We start from the raw sequence: 24067 nt of genomic DNA on the forward strand, positions 1-24067 counted from the left end.
TGCTGTGCGGTGAGATATTGTGCATTTCACGGGCATTTTTTTACAGTGTACCTGTTTCCATGGTTACTAGAAAGACAGAGAACAGAACTATGGGAGATGTAGTTTTTCTTTCTTAACAGCTCTTCTTTCTAGCTTCAGCAGCATGGTGGTGTCACTCATCTTGATCTGAACATGATCATGTAATACACATGTTTTAGTGACAGGGGAGAATCTTGCAGGGCGTTCGGAGCAGAATGGGGGCGAGAGACAGAGGGATGACAGCTGCGAGAGAGAGAGAGAGAGAGAGAGCGAGAGAGAGAAAACAACGGCAAAGGCTAGATGTTGAAAGATTGAGCGTCAGGGGTTACCAGTGCTCCAGTTGCAGTGCAGGACTCAGCTGTGAACTGCTGATTTACAGGACCTGAAGGACAGCCACGGCCGTCCACCCACTCTGTCTCCATGGGAGACGGTGAAGAGGAGATCTCATCTCCTTTTCTTCCTCACCCTCATTCTCCCTCCTTTACTGTGCTTATCCCTCTCTCTCTTTCTCTCTCTGTCTCTCTGTTCTTCTTCTGCCTCCATTTCTCTATTTTCATTCTGAATCAACCCCCTACATAACAGTTAAAACCAGCCTCCAGGGAGGTGAATAATGATGCAAATTGAAATAATTACGCCAGTGGGCGCAGTCAGTCTGCCTGTGTGTGTATCTACCTGCATGCACACGACCCATTCATGTCACTGGTCAGCCCAGCTGTACTTCCCGTGTTGGTAATGTGGCTGAAATGTGTGTTATCAAAAGGCTGCAGGCCTCAGTGCACTGGCAGGAGCAATGGAGAAGAGGAAAGGAACCACAAACAGGAACTGTAGCCTGCTTCCAGGAACCACGACATCAGCCCACACACACACACACACACACACACACACACACACACACACACACACACACACACACACACACACACACACACACACACACACACACACATGCATACACTCAAACACTCTGTGTCTGTCTCAGCTCCCTCTTACTACACACCACCCTCTCTTTATCTCAGAAGGCAGAAGCAACAGTTAGTGATCACATGGCTACAAGAGTCCTTCCTCTTAGCTGTTAGCTGATTAGCTCAGGCTCAAAGCAAATGTTAAATAGAGAAAGCAGAAGCAAGTAGACTGAGTGCAACTTGTGAGACATTTCTGTGTGTGTGTGTGTGTGTGTGTTCCACTCTATTTCACTGTTTAAACAGAATACACCGATAGAGAGAGAGAGACAGAGAGAGAGAGAGAGAGAGAGAGAGAGAGAGAGACTGAACAGCTACAGGGGCGAGAAAAAGAGGGAGGGGGATGCTGTTGCCAGGGCAACCAGAGCCGCGGCAGTTGTCATCATGAGGCTTCTTCTGCATTGTGCGTATGCGTGTGTGTGGACACAGCGCGTGTGAGTTCACCCTCCTCTCTCCAGACAGGAGGTGAGGACATCCCCCTCTAACGCTGTGCCAACAGAGAGAGAGAGAGAGAGAGAGGGAGGGAGAGAGAGAGAGAGAAACCCCACAATGCACTGCACGCTGCAGGGCTGAAGTCGTGCAGATTCATCAGTTCCTGTTCGGAGGGATTGTGTGTGAGCGCTCACACACTCGTACACCCAGACCGAGTGCAAGAGGAAGACACAGACAACCAGGCAGGTAAGGCGGCTTTGCTCTGACCGTGCAGACGGCTGCTGGCTCTACGAGATGATGTGTTATCTGTCTGCCGCTGCCTCTTGAGAGGAGGAGAGGGGAGAGCTGCTCTCGACAGGGTGTCATTAATATTTGACATGTTATGATTCTGACAACTTCCCTGCCTGTTGCTAGTGATTGCTGCTGCTGTTTGAGATTTTTCGAAAGACGATATATCTTAGAATGATTGGAAATAGCTGATATGTGTGAGGAATATGTGTTAGTTTTTGTCCCTGGGTTAGTTTGTTGCATGTTTTTTTTGTTTTGTTTTTTGATTCCAGCTTGCAGATACGGTTTAATTGTAGCTGATTTGAATTGTTGCTAGGGTTTGAGGGTTTTGGAAGCAGGAGTGCTGCGAACACACTGAAACTTTTAGGAAAGAATAATGTGTCATGGAATTGCAGAGTATTCACTTTGTCATTTTGAAGGCTGTTTACCTTTTTGCGTGCATCGGGTACAGTGCTGCATATATTTATGTGGTAGAATAGTTAAAGATGACTTTAAAATCTTCAACAGTAACTTAGAAAGTTTGTTCTTAAAGATTTAATGAGGAAACATCCAGTTAATGTTGCATGATTTTTGTCTGATATAAGAAAATTTATGCTATTGGTGACGCATCACTGATGATCACTGATGAAGTTTCCAAAGCTCTTTGTCATTAAAACGAAATATAAACATACATTAGTTGCATGAATACTTAAATAAACTGAACCTATTTTTGTGTGTACATGTTGTGCCACTTGTGACACTGGTCTAAGCTGATTGGCGGGTAAAAGCGTGGCTTCTCCATCAGGGGTCATTTTGTGGTTTAACGGCCACCGAGGCTTGTGACCATATCTGTTGCGCCAGAACACAGACAGCCTGGAAAGCACGATTGCAGCAGCTTAGGGCAGGGACTCTTAAACTTTATTACCTCAGGACTCAAATAGGAAATTTCTGCCCTCCACCCTGGGACCCCATTGTGAAATCATGTTTCAGCGCTGTCATATGCAGACACAACAGAGGGTCAAAATAAGGGCTTCGAGTGAGAAATAGGTTTAGAATAAAACTGAAATTTCTAAATTAAATGTTTATTCTGAAAGGACATAATTTAAATGTCAGTCATAAAGATGCCTGAGAAAATAAATAAAGTTAACTCAAAATTCAGCTTTTAAATAAAACAAAGCTCAAGGTAATCCTATTTATTTTACCCCTTATCACACAAAGGTCTCACAGGAGCTTCGAGGCTGTTTTACTTGTGTACCTTGCACCTTTTGACAGGGTTTATTATGTGGTTGTGGGAGGCTGTTTATGCAGAACACTGTAGACAGACTATGCAAAGAGCTTTAGTGGCTTGGGAAATGAATGCCATAATGCAGATCAGACAAAAAAAATCTTTTGAATATTCAGTTTGTCTCCATTTAGCTCTGACAGAGCACCACTTCTATCTGCACTTCCCCTGCAGAAATCCACCTGTCACAACTCAAAATGGAGAAGCCCCTCTTTGTCATTATGGTTCCTTTCATTCAGAGCCACCCGCCCTTCGCTATCTGTGTTGTCGACTGATAGAAATATCCACCAGACACCTATATGACAGAAGCATTAGTAGCCTCCGCTCTGTGATAATTCAGCGTTGGTGTTCAGGAGACTCAGAGCTGCCTGATAGAAGTATATACACTCATGTGTCTGTATACAGCAGTCCTCTGGGTATATAAGGTGTTCTTGAGTGTGTTTTAGATAGTGGATAGATACTGTAAGTAAGATAAAGAAAAGTACGAGGGTGTATGTCTGTCTTTAGTTAGAAGTTGGAGAGTGCTTGAACCACAGCTATTCCAGTGGCCAGTTTCAGTGTTTAGGAGGTTTTTGAACAATGCTCATTCATATGTATCTGACCACTGGTCTGTTATAGAGCTCCGTGTTGACAGATTCAAACATGGTCCCCCGAGGTCGCATCGAGGGGTCCCATAATATGTTGGAACCAGAACACAGAGCTGTTAAGACAAAGAAAGAAAGACGCAGAGGCTCTGCAAGGTCATGCAGTTTTAACAGTCTGAAATAACTCCTGTTGTTTGAAGATCATCTGTTTAATGATTTGACAGTAGAGCAGAGGCCTGTTACGAATGCTGAAAACCTCTCAGGCTCACGCCAGGTCGCCCTGCAGGATTTTCCATTCACTAAGGATCCTTGAGGTTCTCCAGAAGATATTGTTTTGCTCTCCGTCCAGCCCTGGCTTTGCTTAGCAGCGCGGATCAAAAATGATATATGGATCCAGATCTCCTTGTCCTACTTGAACTCCTCCTGTCTTTGTTCTCTGTCAGTTTTTTTCTCATTCCTGCCTTTAATGATCTGGAACACAAGGGACATATGTTCATGGATCCGCGGCCTCGTTTTGATGATCTGATTGAGCGAGGACGTGAGGGACACTGGCTTGTGCTGGAAAGCAGCGCCTCAAAAGTCCTTTTCGTTCTCTCCTCCATACACAGACATCAGCAAAGCAGTGAGCAGGAACCTTAGTGTGCATTAAATTATCTGCAATTGCGGCAATTATCTGCAAGTCCAAAACCTTTCGCTGTGCCTTGTCTCTTCATCACTGTGTCTCTCCCTTTAGACTAGAAGCCTGCTGGTGGAAAGTACATATGCTCAAGTACTGCACTCAGGTGCGATTCTGAAGTACTTGTTATTTCCATTTTACACTACTTTGCACCTCACTGTGTCTCAGGGGGAATAAGTGCTGTGCAGATTCATTTTTTAAAAGCTTACAATGAGCATTTAAAATATCAGGCGCTGTCATACATTAAATTTAAGCGGTATAGGAAATGGCTTGAATTAGCTGAATTTTGGCCAGCTGCAACATTAGAATGTGCTTACATGTGAATACACAAATTATATTCTATAATAGAAATATGAAATGACATACTGGGACACCACCAGAGGTTATTCTTTCTCCATAATGAGTAATTTTACTTTTGATAGTTTTGATACTAATTACATTTAACTTTTTGCAGCTTTTTAATGAAAGCTCTGCTAATCAATATTTTTATATTAACGGTGAGTCAGATGACTATGTATTTTGGGAAACATGCAACTCACAGACAGACAAAGTTCTCAACTAGCTGGCGACCATGATGAAACATTAAACGGCTAAAGAGCCAGATATTTTACTCAGGAGTTGGTGGAGACCAAATCAGAGGTGAAAGGGGAGTGAATGTTGGCCTTACGTTTGCCAGGTGACCAGAAACAAGACTGATGTTGCTCCGTATCTGCTGATTGTATAAATTGGCAACTGTTTGCCAGGAAGTTCCCCATAACAGCTTTAAAAGGTGGTGATATGTCAGTGTTACATTTACAGCTTGTTTCTGCTGCCCCCAAGTGGCCAAACATTGTAGAAATGCAGGTTTTAGTACATTCTGCTTTCAATACTTTTTGACTTTCAGTAAAGGAACATTTTGACTTTTTGAAATAGCTTTATTTGTAATGGAGCATTTTTATGTGGTGAAATTGCTACTATTACGCACATAAAGGATTTTGCACTGCTACTTATCGCAGTGGTGTATGATGTTGCGCATGTTTGAAAGTGTAGACCAACAAGACACTAAATCTGTACCTGACATCTGTGCTTGGAGTGAGGGAAAGGAAAATAAATATTTCCTCACAGAGCATGACTCAGACATACTTTACCGACAAAGCTTTTTCCAGAGAAAAGTGCTGTCATGTCCTCTAGTTTCAGAGTTCATCTGCATTCTCAACTCGTTCTCACTCCAAACATACAGATGCTTGGTCAGGACCCCTCAGCGTCCATTTTGAAGGCACTGGGTACGTCTAACCCTAACCCTTAATCTACTTATTTTAAGCCAAACCATGATCTTTTCTGAACCAAGTAGTTTTGGTGCCTCAGCCTAACCGAAGTTAAACTGTGTCTCAATGTTAACCACATGTTTACTGTTGTTGTCACCAAACTTTATTTTGAAAGTGTAACCGGATGTTGCTAACCAGACGTTGTATGTTTATTCTTGCTAACCTGACCGCAGAGCCCTGCACAATGAAAAATTATGCTGAAGGGGAACCAGTGCCATAAAAAATGATGCCAAAGGTCCTGACTAAGCGCTCGTACATGTTGAGTTTGGAGCGTGTTCACAACACAATATGCGCTGTACACACTTGGAGACACTGCATCACATTCCCAAGTCAGTGTTATCTCGGAAAACAACTGCACGGCCTTTTTTGGGCACAAGTCAGCGAACTTGCCAACTCTAAAATCAAAGTTCCATATTAACGGCCTGTGCAGTGCGTTAACTCCATGAACAAATTGATAAATATTTATAGAAGCTGGAGCTCAACATTAACACTTAGAGCAGCACAGATCCATCATAGATGCTTTTGAGGCCAGGCTGCAGGCTGCTGTTCAATCAACACTGTTACCCACACGCACACACACACGCACACAAACACACACGCACTAAAGCCAATACAGTGATAAATTCCAAACACCCTGATATATTGCAGCCACAAGTCAGTGATGTGGCTCTGAGTCACTTGGTAACACCCACCTGACACACACACTCACACACACGACACCGCACGCTCACACATGGTCGAATAGACACGCATGCACCTGACGTAGTGTTTGATGGAGTTAGACACCATGGCAACAGAGCGGTGACTCTTGCTGTCCTGTGAGCGGACTGAAGCTGTGGAGGAGGGAGGAGAAAGCTAGCAGCTAGCACTGCTGCTCAAGTGCAGCTATTATTATTCCCAATCTCTCCGTCTCTCTATTCTCTGCTTTTCTTTTTTCTTTGCCTTCACCACAACTGCTGTCCGCATGCCGCATTCCTTTTCTTTTCCTTTTTTCCAAGTGCGATATATGGGCTGTAAGTTGAAAAGAACTCAACCAGGGGAAGTCGAGGAGGCAGAGGAGAGGTCAGCAGGCATGTATTTTTAAAGCCATCGATTGTGCAAAACCTGACACATCATCAGAGGGAATCGCGCTGATTCTCTTGGCCTCAGCCAGACAGCACTCCACATGGCGTCTTATCCGTTGACATATTATTTTTACGTGGCCCCCCTTCCACTCTCACTCGCTGCATCACCCTGTTTCAATCGCAAATCAAAATGATTTAACTCTCCCTTTTTCTGCCTCTGTTTAACCCATTTTTATTAATGTGAGTTGCCTCGCTCTTTCTCTCTTCCTGTCGGTCATATTTTATAAAGGTAGCAGCACAGATAAGGAGTGCAGAGGGAGGTAGAGAAGGGTGGGTGGTGGTGGTGGGGGGGTGCAGGTGGTCAGGTCTCACAGACAGCATCTGTATGAGATTTACTGCCTGCAGATACAGATGGTGGAGAGACTGTGAGGAAGACAAGAGGGAGGTGCTGCAACAGTGCAGGTGAACTACGGTTTGGTCTCTGGTAGCATTTTCATGGTCTGATTGTCAGCTTTGGTTAACATACACACACTCATGCGGACGCGCACTCACACTCTCAGGCAGGGTGAAATTGTGGGAACGTGGCTGTTGACAGTAGAAGTTTGTCTGAGTTAAGATCCCCCCGTGTTGCCCTCCCCCCCTCTCCTCTCCTCCCTCTTTTGCATACGATCCAAGCGCGAGCTGTGAAAGGTGAACTTGCAGCCTGCTGTGGATAAATTATGTGTGACATGTTTAGCTGTGCCGCCTTATATGGAGACTGGTGTATCTGAATACAGTAGGGCTCTGCCAAGAAGGAAGGAGGGAGAGAGAGAAGGCGCGAGGGAGTGAAGGACAGGGAGGGAAGGAGGAAGAGGAGAAGGAGAAGGAGGAGGAGGAAGGAAAAGAGGCAGGGGAGGGAGAAAAGCGAAGGAAAAAGGAGGGAGGAGGGGGCAGTGACGGAGGGAGTGAAAGAGAGGAGTGCCGCGAAGCAAGCATGAGGTTTTCACTTTCCATTCTCCCCTCAGCAGCAGTCAGATGAGTCCTTGCAGAGATACAGTAAGTCTTTGCTGTTTACTCTGTGTGTGCGCGCGCGTGTGTGCGTGTGGGTGGGTGGGTGTGTGTTCATTTGTGTTTGTTTAGACACAAGACTAAGTTGTCCCTGCTCATTTTCTGCTTTGTTCTGCCATTTTCCAGTTTGGATTTCTTATTTTTTTTTTAATCCACCATTTGGATGTTGAGTGTGATGTGTCGATGCGCGTTTGATTCGACTCATACGTGTGTTTGCGAGCATGTGCGCGTGTGTGTGTACATATGCAGATGGCCACCGTGCTCCACCGCTAATGTGTGGTAGTTTGAGGCGGGACAGTTTTTTAATGTGGAAAAGGGCTGAGCGGACAAAAGAATGGGTAACGTGAGTGTTTAATGTTCCGCAGAGTAGTTAGCACACACATACACACACACACACACACACACACACACAAAGACACACACACTGACACACATTCCCATTTCTGGCAGACTACACTCTGTCTCTCTCTTTCTCTCTTGGACTGCACTGAAATCCCTGTTGTGTGACTCCTACTGTTAACACTAAAGCTAAATATGCACTCACGCTTATGGATGAATGAATGAAAACACACACGCACACACACCGACTCACTCAGACACACACAGCCCTGCACTCCTCCTGTATAATGACTGGACTACTGGTGTTTACACTACTCTGCCCTCAGGAAATGATTACACTCCCGCGTTGCTCAGGCCGTCTGTACCAGTCTGACGCACAAACACGCAGGCATGTGCACACACACAGTCATCAGAAATCATCGGTGAAGTTTGTGTGTTGTAGAAAAGCCAGAAAAAGTGAACATAATTTGGATCTAATGGCTTAATGTTCTTTAGTAAAGTTTGTGTATTTATTGAAGAAGAAAGTAAACAGATGCATGTAGATGTTGTTGTATTTATGTTAATGTTTTCCCCTCAAACACTCTGAATTTAAGTGACAGTGGCTGTTAATTGGATGGGAGCCAGCTATATGATGGATTTATATTATTGTGGAGAAACTCTCATTTTGAGTTTCGGTTTTAGAACACGTTTGTTTATTTTGCATCGAAAGCTTAATTACTGGAATAGATAGAAAGTGTCTCAAATGCATTTGCTTCAGACTCTAAACACTCTTTCAGTGAATCTTCACAACACGCTCAGCTCATTTGCAATTTTCCATACGGTTTGGACACCTGCACTGTGCCGCACTGTGAACAAATGGTGCCAATTTACAACACAGCGTGCAGGAAGTTACGGTAAAAGGTGTCACCTACTTTGATGACGTGTTGCTGCTCTTCATCATATAAGCTTTATGCAGCTCTTCTCACCTGCAGTGTTGTAATACGCAAATTAGCACAGTTGCTAACCTTCATGACAAGAATTTCTGCAGCTGCATACTTCACAATAAAAGCCTTGCAGTGGTTTGATGATGAAAGACTTTTATTTTGAAGCTGTGGTGGATTAATAGTTGCAAACTTAATTGCACCTCCTACAGTATATTCTGGCAAATCACAGCGACTCAGAATACTAAAGGTAGTGAAATTAAAGTGAGAGCTTGAATTTGGGAACAGGGGACGTCATGTTGCCTGAATGTTGATTGAAATCTGCTGGTGGCCCACCTACTAATAGGTACGATAGAGGAAACACTGTGTGAGTGTTTTATTTGCCCTTTTTTTTTTTTTTTTAACCACGGTTTGAACATATGTTTGATTTTATCATTTACCAAACTGATGCTGCAACAGACACTGCATCTCTCTGTGTTTTCCCTGTTGTTTGGAGTACACACCCTCTGCTCACCCTCTAATCTCCACACCTCCGTCTCTGTTTCACAGTTTCACTTCCCCGCTGCTCTCCGTCTCTCTCTCTCTCTCTTTCTGCAGCTGTCTGTCTTCTTCTCTGTCTTTCTGCTTTTTTTTATGGCTCATTTTGTGTGTTTCTCTTTCGGCGCCTGACTCTCAGGGTGTTGAAAAAGCTTCTCTCTGCAGATCAGAGCAGGCAGATCTACAAGGTCATTAGAGTATAGAACAGCGAGAGCGCAGAGGCACTCAGATACATACTGAATTTCACAGCACACACGACTCTGACTAAACAACCATGTACGAGAGAAGAAAGAGACTCAAAGGGAGGATGAGGGAGAGGGAGAGGATGCATGGTTACCTGCATTTGATGGTGTTGATCTAAAAAATTTGACCGAGGTCTTTCTACATATTTGACCTCTCTTTTTCCTTTTCCTCCCCCACCTTCTCGCTTCATCCCTCAACTAATCTGTCCTTTAGAAGTGATGTCATCTGCCTGCTGTCCTCAGCAGGCACAGGGCAGTCTGTTGAATGCAGATGAGCTGTGCGTTTGAGTGCGTGTGAGGGGAAATGCGTGTGTATGTGCTTAATGACACGAGCACCCGGATATCCTAATTTACATTATTCAATTATCAAGAAAAAGAAAATAGGGCGGATGCTGTGATCAAGGTGACGGCAGGGGGATGTGAGTGGAGATGACTTTGAGCCTCAAGTCTCACAGAGCACCTAACTGGCAGATAGACAGTCACTCAGGTAAAATGCTTGGGGGAGTCCTGCGAGGCCATTTGGCAAGTGGAAAAAATCACAGTGAGTCAGTCAATGGTGTATGATTGCTGTTTTCCCTGCAGTCTGCAAAGCTGTCACCGGACTAATGCACACTAGTGGAAGATGTAATCTATAGTAAATACAGTTGGCTCCACGGAGGAGCCCTCTGTGATTTCCACAGATTAAGGTGTCAAACTGAATCACTGGTCATAGACATCTGAAGAGTACAGATTATCCCCCATTTGGCCAAATGACAAGTCAGGGATTCGGCACTTCGTGCGCGCGGCTGCGATTTGGAAGAGTGATTGTAGATATTTTCTTTTGGGCAGCATCCACGTCTTTGGTATTTCCTGATTTGGTCGGAAATACCAGACCAGAAAGAGCAGAATGTGAAACATTCTCACAAGGCCAAATCATAAGCATTAATCATCTTCTTCTATTGAGCTTCACAATCTTTACAACAATTCTGCTATTAAGCTTTTCAGCTCCTAATCAGAGATCATCTTGCTGTTAGTGAACCGTCTCCTGTCAAGGATTTTCCACTGCCATAAATTATTCTTATCTTGCTGTACTTATTGTAGCTCTCTCTGTCTGACTCTCCTTCCTCTCTGCTCCCATCTCATTATATGCTCTCCCCTCTGTCTGCCTCTGCCACCTGTACCTCCCCCCAGTCTACCTGTCTGTCCATCTGTGAGTCTTCCTTGTTTTTGTTTTTTTTTTTTGTTTCTTATTCACCTGTGTGTCTCAGTCCAGTTTGGCATGTGAGAGACACAGCAAAAGTAAAAGAAAGAAAAGACTGTGTGTACGTGTGTGTGTGTTTGCCTTTTTTTTTTTTTTATGTCTGATAAAGGCCCCCGGGCTTGAAATGCCACATGCGGAGGTGGTAAATTTACACAAGGGAGCTTTTTTCAAAGTGGGCAGACTACTTTTTCACCGGCATCTGTCTGCCTCCCTTCCACCCACAGTTTTACATCTATATCTCTCCGACGTCTCCTTTCATGTCCGTTCGTCTATTTGTCTTTCTGTCTCTGTGACTTGCCCTCTCATTCTCGCCGTTTTTCAATCATCCTCGATCTACCCTCTCGCAGACACTTGCTCACACACACACACACACACACACATACATGCGCCTCCTCCATTGCTATTCCTGAGAGGAGTAGAGTGGTCTGGCAGTCGGTTGGTTTATGTCCATGAACTCAATGACACCCTCGCTACCGCTGCATTACACCACCCTGGCACTACCACAGCCAGGTAGCCACACTGCAGTGAGGATAACAGTGAAAAGCAGCTGTACAGATGAACAAAATGTATGCGCATGCACATGTAACTGCCCCCTCCCCATCACACACAAATTAATACGCGTATCTAAACGTTTATTATCTCACATCCCTATTCCTGTGGGTGTCTGCTACAACCACCTCGCCACCGTCTCTCTGTGCACGTCAGGCTGTTTAAACACTTGCGCTGATATCACAGTGCAGACGACAGCTTGCACACGTGCCACTTGACTGCCCTCGTCGCCTCCCCTCCCCTCTGTTTGTCTTACAGCTGAAGGAGGGAGTCATAGATTGTGCGTGGTCGTTTGTCTGTGTGTGTGTGTGTGTGTGTGTGTGTGTGTGTGTGTGTGTGTGTGTGTGTGTGTGTGTGTGTGTGTGTGTGTGTGTGTGAGATAGAGAGCGCGCCCAAGAGATAGTTGATGTTGTGCATATGCATACATATTACTCATATGGTTGTGTCCTGAATATAAATGCACCGGCTGACCTTCCATTCATCTCTGTACTTGCGTATCCTCCGTAGATGATGCAGATCTGCTGTCTCATGGTTTGTGGTCAATACTAGTGTGTGTGCGCGGGTGTGTGTATCACAGGCAAGGGAATGGAATGAAGTCTTAGATTACCCTGATGGTACAATCTGTGGGAACATCACCGTAATGGAGTATCATTTCAGAATGACCGGCACAGCGAATCGGCACTCAGGGCTGATGGATCAAATCTCAAGCTTGCACGGGTGGGACTGTTTGTCTGACAGGCTTCATGTGTGACCATTATTAATACTTTCATCCCCACCGGCAAGGCACTGGAGCTCATTAATGCCACTGAGATGTCCATCATTCAGTGTTCCTCTAGCAGTTTAAGCAGGAAGAAAAAATTATTGTGATTGAGATATAGAGAAAATTTATGGAGACAACCTCAATATCCTTGGCTAACATAAAAGGGGAAACTTACCCAGCCTCCATTATTCACTGTCATGTGACTTAATGTTTTCTTAATGAGCCATGTCACCATCATTGATGAGGATGTGCAACACTTAAACATTACTTGGATTTCAACACCAAGCTCTTGAGATCTGACCTTGCTTTGATGCCAGCTAGATACTGTATATATCCCCCAAGATAGCACAGGAACCATGCTTTCATGCTGCTAATATTTTACCTTATAACTCAACTTTTGTGCTAGAGTTTAGCTGTCTGATTGTAATAATGACTTAATACTAGATGTTGTGTTACAGTACACTCCAACCAAACAATGACGACTTTTAAGACCACTTGAAAGGATGAACCATCTTAGCATGGCTTGTTGTTAGCTGATGTCACACCAGCTTGATATGCAGCACTAACACAGCAAATAATATTGCTAGTCATAACCAAATCAAGTGCTGTGTTTTAGAAAGCACTCACTGGTCAGATGTTTTGCATTCCTGTTGGTAAATTGCGTCATCATGTTAACTAAACTCCTAACACATCACATCAGCCCCTCGGGGTCCATCTCACCTCCTTGCTTGTGTCAAGTGATCAGCCAGCTGATGGTCAGCAGCTTTCTGTTGGTCACGCTGGCTCGAAAACAAACTGAAAACAACAATGTGCACCAACAGAGCAATCAAGTACACAGCAAGCTTTCATATAAGCAGTAAATACTGTCATCTGCTGTGTTTGTAGAGAATGAGAGTCCTGCCCTCTCCACTAGCTAGCCACTGTTCCCCTAAGCTCCTAAAACTCTGCTCATACTCCAGGCTAAATGGGTATGCACCATTTCGCTTCAAGAAAAACAAAGCAAGACTCAGAATAATGTGGAAACTGGAGGCTTCTGGGTCAGAACAAGCTGAGGTAAAGCGAGAATTGTGATTTCTGCCAGACAGTTTCTTGCCTACTGTGACCTTTCTCTGCAATCCTCTACTTTTTTTGGTCATCTCTGTATTAATCCTGCACTCACTCCTACTGCTAGCCTCTAAACACGAAATATATCAGACTGAAAGTAATGTTAAAGGTACAGTCCCATCCACAGCCTTTGATAATGCGACATTATCGTTAGCTTATCTTTTTCTAATTGTCAGCATGCTGGTCTGTCTGTTTTCATGGTTCGCCTCAACTGTTGCTGCCTTTTTGGCTCATTTTGTAGTGGGACTGTTGATGAATATAGTCCATAAATCTGTTGCCTTTTTCCTTCCAAGAAGCGGTGACGTTAGCTAAAATTACTGGCACAGTCCGAACATTACTGAAAGGCGGGATTCTGCTTCTAAGTGCAACAGGTCAAGCAGCTAAAACAACGTCTGAGATAGGTCTGGACAGGATTTACCAAATCAGGAGCAGACAATGTGTGAGTCTGCAGGTCATGGAAGAGGACTGCAATTAAACAGTAATTCACTAATGCATTTGTCCATCGCTGTTCTTCAAATTATCCTTTGGCTTTGGTTCTTCGACCAGAATTGTAATACATATCATCGTTTCCGAGTTTTAGTCTTGCTTTTGTGGAAAAAGCATTTTCAATTCATATATTTTGTTGCAGACAAAATGAACGCTGCTCTGGGCTGATATCAGGCTGTGATGACACTGATTCGTGAAAATATGGCCAAGTGGGTCAAGGGGAACAAGTAGCGGCCGACGAAATGACGGGGGCAAGCTCTGTTGACAGAATATTGTGAGGTTTGCTCGTACTGGTTTGTGCAAAAGGACGCAGGATTCATTGTCGAAAAAATGATTTTGTGGCAACAAAAGGTTATTTTGTGGTTTAAAAAATGATTCTTTGCTTTAATTAAGGCGTCACCAGTTTTGGGAGGAGGCATATTGTGAGACATTGAAGAGACGTTGCTAAGTGTTTCGTATTAGTTTAAAGGGACTGTTTGAATACTCTATACAGCTGAAGTGTTTGCATCGTCTCTTACTCGGCTTAATAGCCTCATTAATAGACATTTGAGAAGTCCAATGGTTCAAATGTCAGAGCGTTCATTTGAAAACTTGTTGTCCGTCACATGATTTCCACCGTACCGCTCTGTCTCTGCAGGCTGGACGTGACACCATTAATCACATTGTCCTTGCTTTTAAACGTGGCTTCTCTAGTTGCCGTGGCGATGATGACCTTGCAGCACATTACTGTGATACTGCAGCATGAGGTGTTGTGTGAACAAGGAAAGGGAAGCAGAGACAGAGGGGGCCGAGACAGTGGGCGAATAAAATGAGGACAGCTGCTATTAAAAGACGAGCCACGATGACAAAGTTGTTTATGTCACATGATACTCGGCGTGCAACTTAGCGGGAGGTTTTTCCAAGAGGGGGAAAGATTTTGGGAGGAAAGAGCGCAAAACGGTGAAGCACATGCGTGAAGAGGGATGGAAGAGGAGAACAGGTGGGGATCGGCGAAAAGGTAAATGAAGAGAGATGAGAAGTGTCAAGATGGTATCACAGTGGAGCGCCAAGTGTGCTTTGAAATGGAACAGAAATCTGCATTTCCTTCCCTCTGATCCCTCCTCTTTTAGACATGACAGTGCTCACCTTGTTTCCCCCCTCTCACTACCAGACACCCGCCTCTGTCTCCCACCAGCTTGCACTAATTGCTCCTGTTTGCCTCCCATCACTCTTCCTCTAGCCTCTATCCTCTATCCCCTATCCTGTCACCACCTCTGGTCTCCTTTGCTCTGTTTGTCTCCCACAGCCTGCCTCTCCCCCCCCCTTCTTCCTGATGCTCCTATCAGTATAAAGGGCAGCTCAGGTCGTATATAGATGATATCCTGGTCAGCCGGTGATGCGGTGTAATACAAACCGTCCAGCATCTGGTTTTTGCTGCTGCAGTCAGCGCCCTTTAACCTCTCACATTACTGACTTTCCCCTCCCTCCCTCCTTCTCTCTTTTTTTTCTGTTTTGTGTTTCAGAAGGTGCAATAATCAGCCATATTTCCCAACATCCTCAGGGAGAAGGCATAAATTTTGTTTTGTTTTGTTTTTTTTTTGATTCTGAGCCCTCCGCTGAATCTGTAACACTTCAGGAATGTCTGAAGCGTTGCTCGCCGCTTAAACAGGACCTTTTGATTACCAGAAAGCAACTCCAAGGGCACTTTAACGGATCGCAGTTTACATTTTGACCCTCTTGGGGAACAAGAGCAAATTGTTTCCTCTTACTTTCCAGCAAGTTTTGGCCATTGCTGTTTTTGTTTCTCTGTCTATTGTGTTTCAAAGGTCAGCCACAGGAAATCAAACATGGAGGAACCTGCTTTCTGGTTTTCTTTTCTTCATCTTCTTTTTTTTCCCTTCTCTGGAAGTCATTCAAGGTGAATAAATAGCTCCCATCTCTGGCCCCCGTTCACTCCTCATTCTCTCTCTCTTTCTCCCTCCCTATTGCTCTCAGATGCAGGGCTGAATGTGGCTTGTGTTAACGGCGCGAGAGGCCTTGCCATAAAAGAAAGTGCAATTCCATGTGGCCGGCATGTGCATATCAAGATGTGCAGCGTTAATGTCATTTACAGAAATGAAAAATATTTGTTGACAACAAAATAAAAAGTGACCTTTGAAAATGACAGCTATGACATGATATTGTTAATTAATTAAAGCTAAATAATAGTGTGAACGATGCACAGATGGACTATTTTCTGTTTGAATGCAAAGTCTTATTCAACGACCTGCACGCGTCTGTGGACTCACACTGTAGCTGTTGATTAGTAACGCAGTAAGTTCATTTCACCATCTCCCATGAATATGCAGCACCCTGCATTTGATGACGTCTTTGTCAGTAGTGTTTAGTTTTTGTTCACTGAAACTTCACAAAAACAACAGAGGCCTTCCTCAAAACACTAAGACAAACAAATCAGCTAGACCAAACAAAAGCTTCAAAATGCAGCCTTTGCATGATATGCAACTCATAGAAGCTCATTATTTTTTGTCAAGAAGGATGAACAAAATTCAGCTTTTGCACAGTTGGCCGACATTCCCGTTCGTGTAGCCTAATATTAAAACAACCGTGGAAGTGATTGGGGCTGAGCAGTCAGTGATTCAGCAGCTGAGGTGTCACTGAAGGCTAAATCGGTGGGTTTTTTTTCCTGGAGAGTTGTCATAGCCATGAAGTGATCCAGAGTTCTGCCAAACGAGTGGCATCGACGGATTAGCGAAGGATCGTGCGGCTGTCTTTAAACGAGGAGATACGTGAACCCTGGTGACACCCCCGGCATGTCACTCTGCTTTGTGCGGACCACATATCAACAGCTGAAGTCAGACAGGAGTGACAAAGAGTTTTGCTGAGATTTTACTCTCAATATTTTAAAGAAGTATATATATACAGTATATAGATGTGTGTGTCTTTTGGGGAAGTTGGGGCATTAGGCAGGTGGCAGGGGGTGGGGGGTGGGGGGTGTGGGGGTGCGTAATATCCCCAGCCTTCTCTTCCTCCCTCACCTCTCCAATTTATTACCTTGGCTAGTTGATCTGATGGTGTAATAATATCTCCTGCCTCTGGCTACGGGAAATGGCCACATGCATTATTCACACATGCTAAGATGCTTATTGATGACTCCCTTATTTATATATTTCCTCAATGCCAGAGCCATTCCTCATATTTTTAACCCCTTCGTTTTAATCCTCTCTTTTGACATGAGCCTCATCTAATGAGTCTCGCTCGCTCAAATGGGTCGCGCCTGTTGATGGGAGTATAGCTCACCCTGGCACAAGATACGTCGCTGTGGAACTGGGGCTAATAATAGACGGAGGTGGAGCCCCTTTTATTTCATCTATTTTTTGTGACGTGAAACCTCACGCCGGCTCAGTTTGACACGGTTGTTCCCACTCGTGTGTCGCACGAGTGCTGTATGAAAATCCACAGGAAACATTATTCCTGTGAGGAAACTAGTGTGACATTGCTTTAGGTCTCTTGGGAAAGTTTGTCTAATCTAATATGTGTACATTCTCCAGCTATTTGCTTCCATTTCATTCACCCAGTCATTGTAAATGGGGCATATTCTCTTTCATGTCGAGTTCAGTGCTACTGGGTATATTTCTGTAAACACAAATTTCCTCTCCGCTCAGACCCGTGGCCTCTGAATCAGCAATGGGACAGCTATGGTGGTCTGTGTTTCTGGCCCCAAAATTCTACTTCAGGTGTGCAACTGTGTGCTGGTATTATTATTTTATTTAGATGTTTTTGCTTTGTTGTCATTTTTGTGACATTTTGCTTCTTCTTTCCACATCCTTCTGCCTCAAACAGAGACACATTCAAAACACAGGCCCTATTGTCCTGTTCAGTGGTGAGCTTTGTGTTGAATTGGCTCAATACATGTAACATACAGGTCCCATGTAAAAATGCATTCACGATCTGTCTGCATTGAAAGTGCATACATTTACTCAAAAATCAGTTTGGTTTAGCTGGCAAGTTTCTCCAAAGGTAGATCCTCCTGCATTTAATGTTTGTGTTTACTCTTGGACGAACTCGGGGACAAACACTGAAAAGGATTTCTGTAAAATTGAGGTTTATTTGGGAACCTTTACGATGATCATGCTGCTTTGCCCCGAACTAAGTTGTTTTGTGTGTTTGTGAACGTCTGCAAAAAGGGTGACGAGAGCAAAATTGCACCATACTGAAAGTTACACCTTAGGCTGCAGGTGACAGCAGCGTGTTAGCAAAGCAGCCATGCACTAAAAAGTGTCTGCAGCCTACTGCCACTCCATGAATGTAACTGATATACATGTGCATATAATAAAGTATAGTATAGTATTAAATTGTGGATTTTCAGGTCTTATTGGCCCAGTATGCTTAATAACGTCAGCTTTGGCCTGCAGATTTGATCGGTGGATCCAAAATTAGAATATAAGTTGCACAAGCCTTTAGCATGACCCAAAAGCAGCATGGCTGTGTAGGTATGTAGCTCCTCCTGCTTTCATTTGCATGCAAGAAATGCTGCCTGCCATCCCAAAATCTGGGATTTCGCAGTGCAATAGAGGGAGAAATTCATAGGAGAGGTCAGGGAGTGAGTAAGAATAGGCAATGCAGAAGACTAATTTTGCCACTCCATATTTAATGCACTGGTCTGTATTCTCTCTCCTTACCACAGTCTTCCTGCCAGATACAGTGGGCTACCCTGGCCTCTGGCTTTTGTCCGCACACACACACACACACACACACACACACACACACACACACACACACACACACACACACACACACACACACACACACACACACACACACACACACACACACACACACACACACACTGCCCAAAATGTCAGCTTTATCCTGAAAAAATGGTTCACCACAGATGTGACCAGCCCAAATAGAAGAAAAGAGCATGACACATAAGCAATCAATGTTTGACCAAGGGAGTATTCTTACTTTAGTCTTTTTCTTCCTTCCTCTCTCCCTTTCCTCCTTTTTTTGCTTTTTTTTCTTCAAACCACCATTTTTTTTTTGCAGCATTAGTGATTGCAGATCTAAAATAATCTTTTGATGCTCTACTACTGTTAAATATCATCTGCAAAGTCGGGTGTTTTCAAGGTTATTTTGTGATAAATAGCTGCAAATCACTTTTCTAGTATAGCTTCAACCTGACTCATTTCTGTTTCATGTCTTTCAGTTGCCAGAAAGAGAAAAAGGCCTCAGTTTGCTGCATTGATACATGTAGGTAGCAAAACTAGCAGTCTAATAAAAATGGGCTGAAAGTTTTTCCAGTCAGGACTTGACGTCTATCCAGAGAAACACATCATATTTTATGCTCGCATACTTTATAAAGTGTCATTTTGGTGTGTTCAAACGCTGGTGGGAAATTCTGGCATCCTTTGCTGCCAAACAGAAACCATTCGGTGCAAGATGCTACCACACACACATCATTCATCATTGATGCTGTTTGTCTTCTGGGTTTCATTTTCTAATAAAGTAGTTTATGAAAGTGCGCTCACTATACAGCCTTCAATGTTGGTGCTTCCCACCAGCACATGATAAAAAAACAGGCAGTGTCAGCCCAGCAGACAGAGCAGGACATTCAGTTTCGGACCCATGGCCCCTCACAGGTTTCTTAATATAGATCTATGATATACAGTAAAGTAAATGTAAAGGGGAGTTATATATTCCCAAGTCTTCATATTTAGGGAAAGGACTGCCGTATGAATAACAGGGCTACCTGAGTAACAGAATTGTTACTTTAAATAAAATCACTTTTAAAGTTGCCCACAAACTTATATAGAAATCAAACCAGTGCTCCATGTCAGCATAGTCATAAAAACATTTCATCTGAGTGTGGGGGGACTTAGAGGTGATGTAACCACATGTGGGATGTAGGTTTGAGGGCACTCACTGGAAGTGTAGCAGCTGTAGGAGGTTTGGGGGGCAGTTCTTTCAACATCCGGATGTGAGCAGAAAGGTCAGAAAGTGTTTGGATGAGTGGCTTTAAGGAGCAGTGTGTAATGAAAGAAAAGTGTGGAAATATGTCACATTCGGTCTCTTTTTCTGTCTCTCATATGACTTCATCTACTCCTCATCTCTCCTCTCTCACCTGGCCACCTGCCAGCAGTGATGCAGGAACCATCGAGCCAGATCATTTGCTGTTTCCAATCTCACCGGGTATGGGCAGATTGATAACTCACTAATCAATACTTTGAAACTCTTGCTCATTTGTTATTGATGCCTATAAAAACGGTTGCAGTGATCCATTTCATGGCACAGGCTCTGTTGATTTTGAAGAAGTGATCAGTTGCCGTTGTTCTGTGAAATATATTGTAGAGGTTAAGAATTCCCTGTAAAGGTGTTTAACCCTAAACCTAAACTACAGCTAGAATCAGCATAATTAATATTATTGCATAGAATACTACTTGTATATTGGTATTAAGACTTCTACTGTCACCCATGCCGATGGGTCACACAAACACAGACGCGTACACAGACTCCTTCTTACTCTCTTTTTTCTCTGTCTCTTGATCTCTCTCTTTTCTTCACTGTCTTCCCTTGAAATAAATTGTCTGCGCCTGAACGCGTGAGCTTTACTGTTAGCGATACGGTGTTTGATTTGATTTTCCAGCTGAGAGCCTGCCAGTCTCTGTGAGGGCCACCGTGAGAGAGGATGTGCAAGAGAATGACTGGGAAACATGTTCGAATGAAGCTGTGTGTGTGAATGCAAATGTGCGCCTGAGTGTTTCAACCTTGGCGTGTGCGTGTGTGCGTGCGCGCTTGCGCGTCAAGCCCTGCTCCACTGACACTCTTCCCTCCTTCTCCACAGAGAGAAGTGCCTTCTTTCGCTGACCCCTTTGGCTGTTTGGCTCCACTGAAGCCGCCTCTGCCTCCGTGCCTGTCCATGTCTGCTGGGGTTGCCAACCACACCAGGAGCCCCAGGACTGCCAGGACTGCCAACCCCATCCACTGAGCCAGTCTCCACGCCGCAGACACCTCCCTCCATCTCCCGCTCTGTCCGCCCGCCAGACCTTTCTCCATCCATGCCACTCAGCCCTCCTCTGTGGAAGTCAACCACTCCTCCGTCCTCTGCAGACAGAGCCAGATACTGAAGACAGACAGCTTTTATCGGCTGCTGCGAGCGGAAGGAGATTGTCTCTTTTGCTTCCCCCTCCACCGCAGCCTTCTCCTCCTCGTCCTCCTCCTTCTGTTCCTCTTCCTCCTCCTCTCTTCCCCTCCTCCAGCCCTCCGCCTTTTCATCATGGGCCAACTCGATCGATAATGTGTTTTGCCATTCGTCTCATCTGACAGTTCGGCCGAGGAGCGAGGTGATAGAGAGGACTGGCTGTGTGTTGAGAGAGCGAGAAGGAGAGAGAGAGAGATTACCAAGTAAACCTCTGTGGCCGTCACCAGCCCAGGCCCTGGGTGACAGGCACTGACGGATTCCTTTTCCAGCCACAAACAGACTCTGAGGATGGGCTGCAGGTGGTAGGCGAGTCCCAGGCCTCACTGGCTTCACCTCAGAATCAGACCCTGGGGACAAAACCTCTTAAATCCGTCTTTTTCCCATGTCCTTTACTTATCCTTTCTCATCATTTGTCCCAGTGTCATTAGCAACATACAGACGCACACATAATTGCATTGGCCGGATACCTATTCCTCTCAATCGGCCCCTCCTGCCTGGTTGAAAATGGCGGTGAACGTGACACCGATCCGGGACACGAAGTGGCTGACGTTGGAGGTTTGTCGGGAATTCCAGAGAGGAACGTGTTCACGACCGGACAGCGAGTGCAAGTTCGCCCACCCTGCCAAGAGCTGTCAAGTGGAAAACGGCAGAGTCATTGCCTGTTTTGACTCACTCAAGGTGAGTATGACAAACACCTGTGATGTTCATTCATCACTGTCCCGTCTTCTCTTTTTTCTAGCCTGCAGTGTTGACAAGCATTGTCTTCAGCATGTTTTTAAGTGTTACTTTGGGGGATTTATGGATGTTTTCCTTAAGAGAAAGTGTAGCTTGTGCAGAGGGGATCAGGGGCTTCTTTTTGAAAAACAGTCTGGAGTATACAGCGTTGGATTTTTGCCACTGCAGATTAAATTTATTGCCATTTGTACTTTTGCATTACCAAAATGAAAACCACTTCGCAATTCCTTGTGCATGTTGGTCATATAGCCCACTGTGTGTACTGACTCTACCATCATTGCATAACCTAGCCTACAGCCCGTAATCTGTAACTGCAAGCTAACAGCAGGAATAACAGACGCAATATCCCCTTTACAGCTCTTTAGTAAAGATTATGTTACGAACATATATAAAATCAAGAGGGCATCGTGGCTCAGTGCATAGCATAACAACTTCACGCAACATGTATTTTTAATGCAATTCAAATACAATAAATAAAGCAAAATTATTTGAAGTGCATGAAAGTAAACAGAAAGCGAGGGTAGCTGAGTGTTGTGGAGCTGTGCTCAGCTTTGCAGGTGCTTCTTCAGATTTGAAGTGGAGCTCTTCACAGCTGACAGACACTTATCACCCAGGCACAATTTGCATTTCACTGACATGTTCTCGTCTCGTTCACCCAAACTTCGAAATAATGACAATGCTAGCTGTGCGACACATATGCGCTGAGGCTATACCCAAGAAGCAGGAAAGACACAGAAACAGTGTGAACATGTGGGAATTCTCTTTTTTTGTTTTTGTGGAACAGAGGGATACGATAAAATTTCCAAAGTAACAGATTGCGTATTTGAAAATGTAATCCAATGACTGATTACTTGAATCGCAAAACTAACATGTTACGTTACTCGTTACAATGATGAAGTAATCTAGGTACTCTAACGCGTTACTGTACTTTGTAGCGTGCTTCCTCCAACACGGGTAGTGAGCTGCAAGGAGAGAGCTGTGAGTTTACTGCAAAGTTAGAAATTGTTCCTTGAGGTGAAGCCATGTTAAGGAGATAAATACATATGTGAAACATATATAGGAAGAGAGAGAGAGTGTGTGTGTGTGTGTGTGTGTGTGTGTGTGTGTGTGTGTGTGTGTGTGTGTGTGTGTGTGTGTGTGTGTGTGTCCCTGTGTGTGTCTTGGTAAACTGAGATGAGGCCGTAATCACATTAACATCTGTGAATCAGACTCAGAGTTTCCTTCGCTGGCACATGACTTCAGCGCAGGACCGTCAGTTGGCACATTGCGAAAGTTTCTGTGTGATCGTCACATCAACAGGCTGAATGGGAAATGTAGAAGTAGGGCAGCACACTGTGTATTTCGTGTTTGTAAGTGAATCTGCGAGTGTATGTCTGTGTGTTATTTTGAGGTCATGCAGCACAGTGGGGTGTTCTCAGAAGGCTCTGTAATTTACTGTCTATTTTCGCCCTGGCACTGGGACAACACACTCCCACTATGCAGCTCCTCTTTCTCTCTCTCTCTTGGAGAGAAGGAAGAAAAATCAAAAAAGAGAGGATGGAAAGACGGTGGAAAATAGAACGGACCAGGTCGAGAAGTTGTGAAGGAAAAGGCAAATATATATTAAAGGCTTCGTTGAAGGACGCTGTGTATTCATTGTGGCAAGAAATGTTTACCTGATGCTCAAAAGCACAGCTGATTGGAGGGTCTGTCGCGTCGATAGACTGTACCTGAAGTGCTTGAGTTTAGTCTGGGTTAAAATGTCAACACTAAGTCATTGTGAGTTCTGTCGCAAGTCTTTTTTTCATGGTGTTGTGTCAAACCGACAATGTTTCCGTCAAAGTCAGTTTATGTACTACAGAACAAGAATGTCGGCACTTCCTGGACTGGACAAAACTCTGCCAGCGATCACAATCTTATCTGTAAAAAGGTTTCCCTCGAAATGCGTTGAGCAAACACAGAAGTCATAGTAAGGTGGTTGGTGGAGATGGTGAGTGCCAAAAGAGCAGGCGTTTGAGGGCCACGTTAGCAGCTTGTGACGATGTTCCAGTCGTCTCTGTGTGTCAGGTAGATGTAATAGATCCCATATTGCTAGTTACTTTCATCTGAAGGTAATATGTCACTTTACTGATTACACTTTTTTGCATTGCTTTCACCAAAATAACTGCAGAAGTACAAGGAGCATTATATTTGGCTATATATTACAGTTTGTAATAATAAGGCCATCACTACTACAGCCTCGGCTGGTCTCTTTGGCATCTTTGTGATCGTTTTCAAAAGGTATTTTGCTGACAAGCTTCATCAGATGCGTTTTTTCTACTCGCACATCTCGCGCAGCAGATGCTCTCATTTAACTCTCTGCAGCT

General features: G+C 44.3%; 1 protein-coding gene across 8 annotated transcripts in view; it reads left to right on the forward strand.

The window, feature by feature from the left end:
• Nucleotides 1–1558: 1558 nt before the first annotated feature.
• LOC139336056 (muscleblind-like protein 1) overlaps nucleotides 1559–24067 on the forward strand; it is a 64727-nt gene continuing 42218 nt past the window's right edge. For 2 of the 8 annotated variants that reach the window (XM_070969910.1, XM_070969913.1), the window contains exons 1-2: nucleotides 7067–7621; nucleotides 20631–21665. In XM_070969910.1, coding sequence (XP_070826011.1) covers nucleotides 21492–21665 — 174 coding nt within the window. In that variant the 5' untranslated portion in view covers nucleotides 7067–7621; nucleotides 20631–21491. Of the gene's footprint in view, nucleotides 1656–7065; nucleotides 7622–20630; nucleotides 21666–24067 lie in introns of those variants that run through there. The other 6 variants (XM_070969911.1, XM_070969912.1, XM_070969914.1 and 3 more) reach the window with 6 other exon arrangements.

Source organism: Chaetodon trifascialis, chromosome 9 (genome assembly GCF_039877785.1).
Source record: "Chaetodon trifascialis isolate fChaTrf1 chromosome 9, fChaTrf1.hap1, whole genome shotgun sequence".
Lineage (NCBI taxonomy): Eukaryota > Metazoa > Chordata > Actinopteri > Chaetodontiformes > Chaetodontidae > Chaetodon > Chaetodon trifascialis.